The 14,846-nt window shown below is 32.9% G+C and overlaps 1 protein-coding gene across 1 annotated transcript; it reads right to left on the bottom strand.

The window, feature by feature from the left end:
* Window positions 1-777: 777 nt before the first annotated feature.
* Window positions 778-13,458, bottom strand: LOC113798827 (uncharacterized). Its single transcript, XM_027349416.2, has 11 exons — window positions 13,306-13,458; window positions 7,625-8,109; window positions 7,420-7,550; window positions 7,105-7,366; window positions 6,959-7,054; window positions 6,299-6,907; window positions 3,078-6,223; window positions 2,558-3,013; window positions 1,700-2,480; window positions 1,359-1,649; window positions 778-1,299 (listed from the first exon to the last, which is right to left on the bottom strand). Exons 2-11 carry the CDS (start codon window positions 7,787-7,789, stop codon window positions 982-984), a joined length of 6,255 nt encoding a protein of 2,084 aa, XP_027205217.2. The 5' UTR covers window positions 7,790-8,109; window positions 13,306-13,458; the 3' UTR covers window positions 778-981.
* Window positions 13,459-14,846: the final 1,388 nt, after the last annotated feature.

Below are 14,846 nucleotides of genomic sequence, written 5' to 3'. Positions count from 1 at the left end.
TCCATTCAATATTTCAATTATGACCACAAACAGAGGAGAGAATTTTCTTTTCATGTCCGCGCTGCCATCTATTGTTGAAAACTGGAAAATTAGTGTGAAAAATTTTCATTGAAATTGCTATGATAAAGAAAAAGAATGGTGAAAAATAACGACAACAACAAATGAAAAAAAGATTTTATTTTTCGAATTGAGAAAAAAAGTTCAAAATCTTAATCAAATTACAATTCAGGAGTAAACGAAAAAAAAATTTCAACAGCAACAATGACAACAACATAAATAAAATGAGTAAAACAGAATTTTTTTAGAAAAAAAGAAACTCTTCACATCATTCAGAAAGGAAAATGATGTGTAAATTAATCAAATCAAAAGGGGAATGAAAAATGATGAACTGGATTCAATCAATGCAATCATCAAATGCATTTCTGGCCAATTTATTTTCTCATTCAATTCAAATCTCACTCACATATTGTGTTGTTCACTGGACAAATTCAAAAAAGAAACACATCTTGAATAATAAGGTTAATTTAAGAAAGTAAGGAAATGAATCAAGAGAGAAATCAAAATTCCAGTTAAAGGTAAGAGTGTGTTTAGCTCATTTATCAATTCTGTCGAATGATGATCATGATGAAAAGAAATTCATTAACAAACACACACAAACGATGCAAAAAGAAAATCAAGCGAATCAGAAATTCATCTATATGAGACAATTCTAGAAAGCAACTCCTTATATTATCTAATCCATTTTATGATTCGAAACACACACACACACTTGATTAATTAATTGAATGAATATTTGTTTTAATTAACGAATTAATGGTGATGATAAAGATCTAAATCCCTCAATTTTCTTGGATTTGGTTTGACTGGCTGGTTGGCTTGCTTTTTGCTCATTCTGAATGTTAATAATAAAGATTTGTTATTGAAAAATTCGATTGTCTTTAATTGTATTTGTTCATTTTTAATGTTGTTGTTGATGTCATTTTAATTGGCTGCTACACATTGTTCATATGGTGGGGGAAATGGTATGATACCACCGGGACCCGGTAAACCAGATTTGTTAGCTTTTTCATTGAAATCAGTATCAATTTCACGTGCAGCTTGACGACCCTCATGTATAGCATGCACGACCAATGATTGTCCACGGCGACAATCGCCAGCTGAATATATACGTTCGATCGGTGTACGATATGAATTTGGTTTGGTCAATATATTCGAACGATTATCCTTGGTCAGATTAAGCTGTTCGATGATTGTGGATTCTGGTCCAAGAAAGCCCATTGCCAATAGTACAAGATCAGCCTGATCATAATTGATTGCAATTATTATTAGTAGCCAATTTGTATAAAATATTTGCTTACCTTGAATGTTAATTCAGTGCCCAAAACTTCATTCATAACCCAGCCACCTTTATCGTTTTTGGTCCAACTAACGCGTACAGTATCAATACCGGTGATATTGCCATTATCATCTCCGATAAATTTTTTGCTTGAAATTTCATAGATGCGTGGATCATCATTCCAACGTAGTTTAGCCTCTTCATGTCCATAATCGATACGATATATTTTAGGCCATTGTGGCCATGGATTATCTTCAGCACGATCTTTTGGTGGTTTCGGAAGTATTTCGAATGCCACAACATTTTTAGCTCCCTATATGCAAAATATTTAATTCAAGCAAAAAAAAACACATCCAAACATACCTGTCGTAAAGCTGTACCGATACAATCGCAACCGGTATCACCACCGCCAATAACAATGACATTTTTATCTTTTGCCGTAATGGGATGATCGAATGAATTCTGCCATAATTTTTGTTGACTACTACGTAGATAATCAACAGCAAAATATATTCCCTTCAATTCGCGGCCAGGTATTCGAAGATCACGTGGCCATGTTGCTCCTGTAGTCAAACATATAGCATCATATTGTTCAAGCAATTCTTGTCCAGTAATATCGACACCGACATTTGTACTTGGTTTAAACATTATACCAGCATCGCTCATCAGATCAATTCGTCTTTGCAAAACTTGTTTGGAAAGCTTCATCGTTGGAATTCCATACTGAAGAAGACCCCCAATACGATCTTGTCGTTCATAAACACTAACAGTATGGCCAGCCTTATTCAATTGATCAGCACAGGCAAGACCAGCCGGACCAGAACCAATTATGGCAACTTTTTTGCCCGAACGGTATTTTGGTGAATTGGATCGTATCCAACCCTGTTCGAATGCATATTCAATTATCGATACTTCGATTGTTTTGATTGCCACTGGACTGTCGATAATACCCAATGTACAAGAACCTTCACATGGTGCGGGACATACACGACCAGTGAATTCTGGAAAATTGTTTGTCTGTAATAATTGTTTCAAAGCTTCATACCAATCATTCTTATGGACAAGGTCATTCCATCGCGGTATTATATTGCCCAATGGACAGCCATGTGGTGATTGACAAAATGGCACACCACATTCCATGCATCTAGAAAAGAAATAAATTGTTTTCAATTACAAATATATTTTCAATCTATATAGTTTCAATCAATATAGTTTCAATACCTTGAGGCTTGTACGCGAACATTTTCCCGAATAGCTCTAAAATCATAAACTTCATCCCATTCTTTGACACGTTTTTCGGTATTACGATAGTAGGTTTTGATTCGTTTATATTTCATGAAACCTTTCAATTTATCCAATTTGGTAAGATCGGGTACAATATCTTCGATATCCTTCGGTGGATCACATGGTGTGGTAGCAGGACTAGCACGACGGCTAGGTATCAAAGGTTTTTTGAGTTTCATATCTTTGAGCACACGTTGATATTCATAAGGGAAAACTTTAACAAATTTATTCAATTCATTTTGCCAATCATTCAATATACGTTCGGCTACTTTGGAATCGGTTTTCTCCCAGAATTCATGAATCAATTCTTGCAATTTCGTTATATCTTCATCCTCTTCCATTGGCAACAATTCCACCATTTCAAGATTACATCGTCGATTGAATCGTCCATCACTATTATTCAATTTAATAAAATGAAATATTTATTATAACCAAATAATAACCAAATTATACTTACACATCATAGACATAAGCAATACCACCGCTCATACCGGCAGCAAAATTACGACCAGTTAGACCAAGAACAACGACAATACCACCGGTCATATATTCACATCCATGATCACCAACACCTTCAACAACGGCCGTTACACCGGAATTTCGTACACAAAAACGTTCGGCAGCAATACCACGGAAAAATGCTCGGCCAGAAGTAGCACCATACAAACTAACATTACCGACGATAACATTTTTATCCGATTCAAATTGTGGCGGTGAATTTTTAGGCGGATAAATAATAATTTCACCTCCGGATAAACCTTTACCAACGTAATCGTTACATTCACCTTCAAGTGTAACAGTTACACCTTTCGCAAGAAATAAACAGAATGATTGTCCAGCAGAACCTTTAAGGTTAACAATAATAAGAGTTTTCGGTAGGCCATCCTCACCATAACGACGAGAAATATGATAGCTAAGTGTTGCGCCAAAGGCACGATCTCTATTGCTGATTTCCATTTCAATATGAACTGGCTGTAAAAAGTTACCATCAATAATTTCCTGTGATAATTCTATTAATTTATTATCCAATCGTGTTTCCAATTCAAAATCTTGTCGAACCGAACCGCCAACAATATTTGTTTCCGGTCGCAAGGAAAGGGCATTACAAAGTAACAATGTATAATCCAAAAGTGATGCTTTTGGATTACGCGGATTGGGCGTAAAACGTAATAGCTCAGTACGGCCAACCAGATTCTGAAAACGACGTATGCCCAATTTAGCCATCTCTTCACGTATTTCTTCGGCCAATAAAAACAGGTAATTTATTACATGTTCGGGTTGTCCTTTGAATTTTTTACGTAATTCTGGATCCTGTGTAGCCACACCAACTGGACATGTATTTAGATGACACTTTCGCATCATAATGCAACCTAAAGTAATTAATGGTGCTGTGGAAAAACCGAATTCATCTGCACCCAACAATGCAGCAGTGATAACATCTTGAGCAGTACGTATCTGGCCATCGGCTTGTAAAACAACACGAGATCGTAGATTATTGGCGACTAGAACTTGATGCGTTTCAGAGATTCCCAATTCCCATGGCAGACCAGCATTTTTAATACCGGTCCATGATGAAGCACCAGTACCACCATCATGGCCGGATATTGTAATATGTTCAGCTTTACCTTTAGCAACACCAGCTGCTACAATGCCCACACCAACTTCCGATACAAGTTTCACCGAAATACGTGCATTTGGATTTGCACATTTAAGATCATAGATCAATTGGGAGAGATCTTCTATTGAATAAATATCATGATGTGGTGGAGGTGATATAAGACCAACACCAGGTACTGAATGTCTTGTTTTGGCTATTTCCACCGATACTTTATGGCCAGGCAATTCACCGCCTTCACCTGGTTTAGCCCCTTGTGCCATTTTGATTTGCAATTCATCAGCATTGGCAATATATGCCGAGGTAACACCAAAACGTCCACTTGCAACTTGTTTGATAGCCGAACGTCGATTATTATCCGCATCTTTGATTAGCCATCGTTCAGAATCCTCTCCACCTTCGCCAGTATTGGATTTGGCGCCCACACGATTCATCGCTATAGCTAATGTTGTATGCGTTTCATATGATATTGAACCGAATGACATTGCACCGGTTACAAAACGTTTGACGATACTTGTTGCCGGTTCAACTTCATCCAATGGTACAGCTTTTGATGCATAAACAAATGTCATCTGTCCACGTAATGTGCAATCTTTGACCTGTTCATGAGTATAATCAACAAACTGTCGATAAGCATTACGTGAATTTAATGTAGCTGCTTCTTGTAGTGTAGCAATGGCCATGGGATGATTGATATGCTTTTCGCCGCCATGACGCCAATGATAAAAGCCCGGATTACGAAGTATTAATTGATCAATAAAATATTGTTTATTGAATGCAATCGAATGTCGTTCCAATACTTCATCGGCTAATACGTTGAAGTTGATACCACCGATACGAGATGGCGTATTTTTGAAACAAAAATCAATAACTTCTTCACCCAGACCAACAGCTTCAAATATTTGTGCACCTTTATACGAATGGAGTGTTGAAATACCCATTTTAGCCATAACTTTAGCAATACCACGCTCCATTGATAGAAAATAATTTTTGAATGCTTCCAAATCGGTCAGTTGTATGATACCTTCTTCACGTAAAGCGGCAACAGTTTCGAAGACCAGGTATGGACAAATAGCATCGGCGCCATAACCCAATAATACACACATATGATGTACTTCACGTGCTTCACCCGATTCAACAAATAATGCCACTTTCATTCGTTGTCGTTCATTGATGAGAAAATGATGTGTAGCACCTAATGCTAATAACATTGAAACTGGTACAAACTGGGGACCAGCCATACGATCACTAAGCACAATTATTGTATAACCATTGCGTGCTGCATCACAAGCTTCACGACGAATTTGATCCAAACGTTTGCGTAGACCAGGACGACCATCTTTGACGGGAAATACACAATCAATCACTTTGGTACGCCATCCTTTATAGCTTGTTTGTTTGACCACTTCTAGATCATTGATTGATAATATTGGCTGTGTTAACCATAATCGACGACATTGCTCGGCTGATGATTCAAGTATATTGGCTTCAGGTCCAACTGGACATGCTAACGACATGACAATTTTCTCACGTATCGGATCGATTGGTGGATTAGTGACTTGGGCAAATAATTGTTTAAAATATCCATAGATCAAGGGTTGATATAGCGATAGACAGGCTAATGGTTCATCATTACCCATTGAACCAAGTGCCTCTTTCTGGGTGCGAACCATTGGTAAAAGCAATAGATTGATTGTCTCGGTTGTATAGGCAAACAATGGCAATCGACGATCTTCAAGTACTTTTGCTCGTCTTTCAATCTCTTCTTCACTACGGCCTTCCAATAGTACAGCTTTTCGTTTGAAAGAACCATCTTTTGCCAATTTCGATACCGTATGTGCTTCACGTAGATCTTCAATGGTGAACAATTCTTTCAGCCATTCAGCTAGTGGACGTTTTCGTGCAATTTTCAATTTAATCTCTTCATCTTTTACCATAATTTTTTCTTCGGTATCGATCAACAGCATACGACCGGGTTTTAGTCGGCCCTACATTAGGTGAATGCAATAAAAGAATAGTTTTGATATTAATATTTCTATTAATAATAGTTAATTATAACTTACCCGAGCCACAATTTCCTCGTTTGGAAAATCGACGACACCCACTTCGGAAGCCATAACAACATGACCATCTTCAGTTTGATAGAAACGTGCTGGTCGTAAACCATTACGGTCCAAAATGGCACCAATATAACGACCATCGGTAAATGTTAATAATGCAGGTCCATCCCATGGCTCCATAGCACAACCGGACCATTGATAGAATAATCTCTTTTCCGGATGCATTTCGCCATCATTTTGCCATGCTTCGGGTACCATTGTCATAACAGCTTCCGGTAAGGTGCGTCCACCAACAACAACCAAAAATTCCAAAACATTATCCAATGAACCGGAGTCGGACATATTTGGTTCAACAACTGGATACAGTTTTGATAGCTTTTTACCAAAATATTTACTTAACATGACACCTTCACGGGCACGCATTAGATTAATATTACCACGTAATGTATTGATTTCACCATTATGCGCAAGATAACGATTGGGATGGGCACGTTCCCATGATGGATAAGTATTGGTTGAAAATCGTGCATGTACCAATGCCAGATAGCAACTAAATTCCGGATCCCAAAGATCATCGAAATATTGCCACAATTGAGCTGGAGTGAATTGTCCCTAATAACATTGATTAGAATGCAATGATTCGATAATCATTCTATAGCTTACTTTGTAGATAATTATTTTTGTTGACAAACTGCAGATATAATAACGAAATCCTTCTTTCACCAATTGATGTGTGGAATATTTTCGTAATGCAAACAGCTTAACAGAGAAAATTGAGTTTTATTTACTTAAGCAAATGATAAACATACTTTACGTTGAAATTCTCGTTCATCAATATCGGTCTCAACTGATTCAACGAAAACTTGTCGCATTAATGGTTCCTGTGTGCGTGCCATTTCACCAATAACCGATGAATTTTTCGGTACTGTACGCCAACAAATAATGCGTAGTCCATTTTCATTTGCAATTGATGCAAATTTTTCCTCTACCTGCGTATTGGTAATTTTGTCTAAAAATAATATTCCAGTTGCATATTTGCCCGGTTCCGGTAGAATGATGTTATATGTTTCTCTGAATAAATCAATCAATTATGTATGAGGCATTTTATATAATAATCCATTTACTTGACTGTTTTTGAATAATATTCATAGGGTATTGATGCAAGTACACCGGCACCATCACCAGTTAGATTATCGCCAGATGTAGCGCCACGATGTTCCATACGATCACTGATTTTTTGTGCATCTCGTAAAAGCTAATAAAATCGTTTTTTGTTGGTTTAAATTTATTCATTAAGTCATCCAAATTCAATCAAATAAAAATGTTTACCTTTTGCGATGGTTTACCATGAATATTCACAATAAAACCAACACCACATGCAGCTTTTTCATCATTTGGATTCCAAAATGAACGAACATGTTGTTGTTGTTGCTTCAAATAATATGATCCATCATTATCATTGTTGTCATTGTTGAACCTCTCCGTCGAAGCCATTCAAGATAGAAAATCTTTTTTGTTGTTATTATCAAACAAAAACTGATGTAATATCAGAAAGTAGGGAAATTAACAAGAAAAAAATTCTGCAAAATAAACAAACACACACGGAGAAAAACTTTTAAAAGCCTAAATGAACTGTTTAAAAAATTAAAAGTGTGCTCAAATAACTAAAATGATTCAAATAAGGATGATGAAAAAGCCGGAAAAAATAATCAAATCGGACAACAAAACGAAAATGACTTTTCCTGGTGACAATGATGATGATGATGTTAATGGATGATATTACCGAATAGATGTTGATGTTGGGTTGGCGTCAACTATATAGAATTGGTAAGTGGAAGGAAACAAATTGAAACCGGATGAGAAAAAACAGAATTTAATTTTTTTTGTTTATTAAAATGAAAAAATGAAAATTCAAATCACATAAAATGTGTCAACGTGATTGGGTAAACACAAGACAAATTCAGTAGAATTGTATGAACAGCAGACAGTGTTAGTAAGTAAGTAAGAGAGAGAGAGAGAGAGAGAGTGCAATTTCTTTCAGTATTTCGTTCTCGACTATCGATTGAAGTTACAAATGAACGATTTTTTGGTTGAAAAAAATTGAGATTTTAAAATTAAAAAAATTTTTGTAAATGATGATGACAAGTGACCACCACCACCACCACAACAACTACATTAAACTCTCTCTCTCACAATGAACTGTGAATTTTATTTTTATTTTTTTTGAAAATTCAATAAGAAAAAAACGGTAGTGGTTACATTACAATATTAGCTTTCTATGGATAAATAAAATATATTTTTTTGGGCAGCCAGAAAAAATGAAATCAAGATTTTTAACTTTGATAAAGCATAGCAAAATTATTTATCAAAGAAAAAATGATGATGATGACAACATTCAACATGAAAATATCATATGTGTGTTATTTGCAAGATAGCGAAAGCACTGAAAATGTAAAAAAATCAAACCATTATTCACAAACAAGAGAGGGAGAGGATGAGACACATACCGAGAGAAAAAGACAGACAGATATTCTATGTAAATAGCCAGTCAGTCAGTCAGCCAGCCGGATAAAATTGAAATTTTAAAATTTTGTATGTTTGGTGATGCACTTGTGAAACCTGTCACACACAATCACATACACCGATAAATTCAGTGTTTTGTTAGTTGACCTTCAAAAAAATTGCAAATAAATGGATATTCCCGAAATTAAAATTATCATCTGGAGAAAAAAATTGATACAATCTAATTTGGAAAATGACGATTTTAATTTATTTTGACAAAAAATTCAAAAGAAATCATCAACAATTATTGGAAACATAAACATGTCATTTACTGTGTTATTGTTGTTGGGAAACCATCTAAATCATAACATGATTGATGATGATTTTATGTAATATGGCACACACTCAATGATCCACTTGTTTTGCACAAGATTAATTTATATTTTTGTTATTCACAATTCTAATTAACCTGGGTGAAGGAAAATAAAATGAAACAAGAGAGAAAGTTTGGCAGCATTTTTCTTTTTGTTTCTGTTCGAACTTATCAACTCAATTAATCGATCGAGATCAATTAGTTGATAATTGAATTTGTTGCAATTTTGTTCAATAATTGATTAGCATCCTCATAAATATAGATTGTATATCAATACTTGGTTTGATAATTTTTTAGTTTTTCTTTTACAAAATGAATGACAAAAATTCAGATAACAAATATCTTGATTGAGATTTCAAAGTTTAATGATAGAAAATTGTTTCTTTCTTTGTAAGGAGAAAGAACGTGTGACAACAACAACAAAATTTTCTTTCATTCCAAAATCTAAACTTAATTTAGTTTGGAAATGAGGAAATGATCGAATCATAATGTTCTGTTATTGATTCACTGTATCAATTTCTTTATAAGGCAATACCATTAACAATACAATGCAAAACGATATTATTATGAATATGAATAATGATCAAATATTTTATCATTTCTATGCAAATACCATTTTACTTTTTGCGATTCGTGCAATGATGATGATATTTATTTTTCAAATTATAAACACAATTCGGATGAGGATTGCAAAATGCAACAATCATTAATTAAATAGTCATTATTATTTTATAATTATAAATTATCGATTTGTTATTCCATTAGGTTCGAACAACCAAACCAAGTCAATAAAAACAACAACAATGTTTTTCGATGAAAAAATAAAAAGTAAATGTCAAATGCACACACACCAGATAGAGATAAAGAATTTGTACTTTTTATTTTTCTCTAAAAATAGTATCATAAATACACTTGAGAATGATTCTGTGTGCCAGAGAGAAAGAGAGAGAGAGAGAGAGAGAGAGAGAGAGAGAGAGAGAGAGAGAGAGAGAGAGAGAGAATTGAGAATGTGGCCTGTTGTGTGAAAATGTGAAGACATTTATTAATATGCAAACATATAGATATTATGATGAAATAGACATAATGGAAATTTGAAAATTGAAAATAGATCCATCCATCATATTGATGAGGAAACTTTTTATAGAAACTTTTTCCAAAAATAATATAGACGTTGTTTGTGTTCAGGCTAATTTTATCAAATTTAAAGTTTTTTGTTTATTTGTGGAAAAAACAATAGTAAAAAAGGGTGATTCTAAAGTAGCTGCTGCTATTGATGAGAACATCAAAATTCTGGAACATTTGATTCCAAATACTAGACTCTTGAACAAATCAACCACTACCGAAAAAACTAAGAATTCTACATGCTGCTACTTCTTCTGCAGTACATATGATTTGCTAATAATAATAACAATAATAATCGACAGTCACTGTCCTTGGAACAACCAGAAAAAAATTATTTTTTTTTGATTATTTTTATTTTTATTTTACCACTTCACTTAACTTAATATCAGTGGAACGCTATAACTTCTGGAAAAGAAAATGAAAAAAATATCTGAGGGTATCTGATATCTCCACCAAGAAAAAGAATGTCGATAATAAAAGAAAAAACACCCACGCAGCAACAAGAAAAAAATCCAAAATGAACCAAGACTAGAACAAGAAAAAAATCTGACGCATATGACGTCAATGAGAATTCCGTCTCGGTTGGCCGTGATTAAAATGGATTCATTTTTTGGTGTGTATGTGTATTGACACTGACTGACATTTAAAAAAGCCGCTTTATGGTTATCATTAGTAATAGATGATAATTAATTATTTCTGTTCCAAACAAGCAAACTCAATTATGGTAACCAACAAAAAAAGCTAAATCTTTTCCGTAACCAATAAAAAGTTTATTAACATAATGAATTATAGCTTATTCATATAGGAAAAAATCTGGATCTTATCGAAAATGAAATTCTTTTCCAGATTGTCAATGTGAAAGAATCGAACAATTAGTGCCCCAATTTCAGTTTCAAATAAAGTAAATACAAAAAATGTTTGGCAATTTTGACTTTTTTTCGATATTAGAAAAATTGCGAAGAATTCTTTCAATCAATTTGCTCTTGCATAAGTGAATTCATTTCTTTGATTATGCTGTCTATTTTGTTTGTTTGTTCAGTTTATCAACAAACACAGTCGTATAAATCGAATTTTTTATTGAAATTTTTCAACAAGGAAAAAATTCCCTAAGATGATAATGTGATTGAGGCGAGAGTGACTGGCCAAAGTGGTTCCATTTTTTCGGCAAGTACACTTGACAAGCGTCTTGTTCCAAATTTTCAAAGTTTTGACATCATAGCTGGCCAAATATTGTGATTATTTGGATATGATCTATGCATATATAGGCAAGAAGCGATCATCGTCATAAATTCTTGTTTGTCATGATTCATGATCAAAAATCATTGCTTTTTCCATATATACTATGATGGATAATGTCAATCATAGATATTAAATATCATCATCATGACGATTCAAAAATCAGTGTAAATATTTTGAAAGCAAATTATTGGTTTCCACAAAAAAAATCAAAACAAACTGAAAAAACGGTCAAACATTGAAAGAAATATTTCCCGGAAAAAATATATGCAAACAACCAGAACACTGAAACAAAGTTGATGCTTCGTTTTTTCTTTATAAAAGCAAATTTTTGCCATTGTTTTTGCTGTTGTGTAAAGAATATTCTAACAACAACAAACAAACAAACATTTTGACTTACTCTTTCCATATCCATTTCAATTTCATTTTGATGACATTTACCAGTTAGTTATTTTGTTTTTTTCAATCATCAAATGTGAATTGTTGTTGGAGAGAAAGAAAAAAGTACAAGACTTGCTTGATGTTTGATCAGTAGACTTACAACTTTCGCTGATGCAGATAACAAAAGAGAAAAATGTTATGTAATATACATGTCTAGCTTTTGTCACATCGTCGTTTGTCTTGTTTTATTTTTTAGTCTTCTCTGTGTTGTTGTCGATAAAAAAATTTGCTTTTTTGGTCTATTTTTGGTTTGTTATTGTTGGCAAAACAAAAATGTTCTTTTTGTGAAAGCTAAGAATATTATTTTCAATTCTCTTTTTCACTTGGCAATATAATCATTGATAATGTTTATTTATTTATCGATCGATCCAAATAACATAACACATTCAGATATTGAAAAGAATACAATTTTTGTGATTCCAGTTCCCCAGATAATATAATGATAACAATCTCATCGGATATTTATATTCTTTCCCTCATTTCTATTTCAATTGATATATTCATTTGAATTTTTTCTCATCGAATCAAATCTTAAATTTAGAATGGCATTATTTTATTATTTTATTATGGTCAATGTTTTTCTCTTTTTCACAATCATCATCATCCCATTCATAACCAAAATCATTCTGTTTCTCTCTTTGGGTTTCACTTTTTCCTTTCAGAAAAAATCAATATTTTTGCGAATAGTATTTGGGTGTATGTAAATAATGATTATTTTTCTTTCAATCGTTGTAACCGAGAAATGTTTTCGAAAAGTTTTTTTGTGAAATTGCGTTCATCATCAACAACATGATGATTTTTCATGAATTGAATCAAACAAAAAAGAAATGCCATATCATCATCAATATAGAATTTTTTAGATTGAAAATTTTCAAATTGCAATGAAATACAATGATAATTCTACGGTATTGTGTACAACTCAAACACAAAATGTCATCATCATAGATCAATGAAAATGAATAACAAAAATTCCTGATGCTGTTATCTTGCAAAGAGAAAATAATATGAATGATATTGACATTTTTGCTTTTCTGAAAAAATGTCAATTATTTGCCAATCATTATCATTATTGTTATTTTTAGCTAATTTTATTAAAAAAAAGAAAAAGATATCGATGAAAATTCCGATCAATCATTAAAAATTCCAATTAAATTCAATACTAAATGAAAGAAAGGTCGACATTGTCTGTCTGTTGTTACATTTGTCGCCGTCATGAGACAATGTTCATCTAGAATCTTATTCTTTGAAATGTTTATATTTCAAATAAATCCCGGATTAAAGAGTGGGAAGTGAATTTCAATTTTTTCTTTGAAAAGCAAACAAAAATTCAACATACCTGAATTGGAGAATTGAAAAATCAACCGGATTGAATGATCAAAAAATTTTTGAGAAAAGATTTTCACAATCAAAACTTAAGATAATGCTTTTGCTTTTGTCAATCGAACAAATGAAACATATAATAATATATTCAACAAAATAAGATGATAATATGATAAAACAAAAAACGGTAAACACATGTATAAATTGTAATGAAATATTATTTCAGCTAAACACAACAGCATTCAAGCAGAAGTGCAGATCTAGAAATGTTTTGAAAACTGCACTTTTCCTTTGAATTTTTCGTTTTCGATGATGACGATTACTTAGCGAGATAAATATTGATGTGTGACTATTTGCAATTCAATTCGTGCAATATTTGTTTTGCTTTTTCTAACTGTTGTTGTTTTGACTAGATATGCGACTGGCTGAATGAAACGGAATGATTCAATTCAAAATATTATTAGGATTCGGTTTAGTTTGTTTGTTAGTTTCTAACAACAACAACTATTTTTTTCCTACTATCTGCTGGTTGTTGTTGGTTGGTTTATTTTTGCTGCTATTGATTGTGTTCAGAATTTTGTTGTTGTAATTTATGAAATATGGATTGTAGCGGTATAAGTGAAAGGCAAGATTTTGCTTTTGATTCCTTTTGATTGTATAGTCAAAAGAATTATATGGGAATTCAGTAGAAAGAATGTATGTGTGTGTGTGTGTGTGTGTGTGTGTGGGCGAGGAAGAAGTGCGCGAAAGAAATATTAGAGTTTGGCAGCAATATTATTCATCTTCATTTTTCTGTTATATATAGTTTTTGTAATTCACTGAATTGGGTAATACTGGAAAGTAGTATTTAGATATATAGATAGAATGGATCAATTCTTTATGGTAACTTTTTTGTTGTTTGGTTGGCAATGTAAATATACCCTTCTTTTAATTTTCACATAAACGCATACAACTTTCTATATATATCATATATTAGCATTCTACATGCAATCAAATGTACCAAAAAAAAACAAAAAACAAAAATTGTACACAAGTCGATATTTTATGAATTCGATACATTTGATAATGTGCACAAATGTGCGCATAGACACATGGCCCAATTTTTAATAAAGGATTTTCTCATTTTGGTTATCATTTTGTTGGTATGCGCGTCAATGTGTAACACATCTTTTTTACCCCCCTCAAAAAAGATGCATTTGGATTTTGGCCGCTTTTTTTCTTTTTCTTCAAAATGTCAAAGTTTAAGTTATCTTGATGAATTATTTGATTCAATTTGTTGTCCCAAGAAAAGAAATTCAAATAATCGATTTAAACACCATCTATTGTTGAATAGGAAAGATTTTTTGTTTAAAATTCAAAAAAAATTCAATTTCGAACAATTAAATTCGAATAAAAAATTGAAATTTAGTTTGATTTTTTTGTTTATAAACAGAAAACTGAGTCACATTTCGCCTAATTAGTTTCTAGATCATCATCATCATCAATCAATGATCATTGTACTTGAAATGATGTGTAATAATTGCAGTTTGTACCTGATATCAGTCAAATGGAAATAGA

Source organism: Dermatophagoides pteronyssinus, unplaced genomic scaffold (assembly GCF_027571235.1).
Source record: "Dermatophagoides pteronyssinus isolate colony J.1.1.1.1 unplaced genomic scaffold, Derpt_VIB-CSIC_2022.12 sq0017, whole genome shotgun sequence".
In the NCBI taxonomy this organism is placed as follows: domain Eukaryota; kingdom Metazoa; phylum Arthropoda; class Arachnida; order Sarcoptiformes; family Pyroglyphidae; genus Dermatophagoides; species Dermatophagoides pteronyssinus.
The sequence above is the reverse complement of the archived record's forward strand: the minus strand, read 5'-3'. Positions and strand labels throughout refer to the sequence as shown.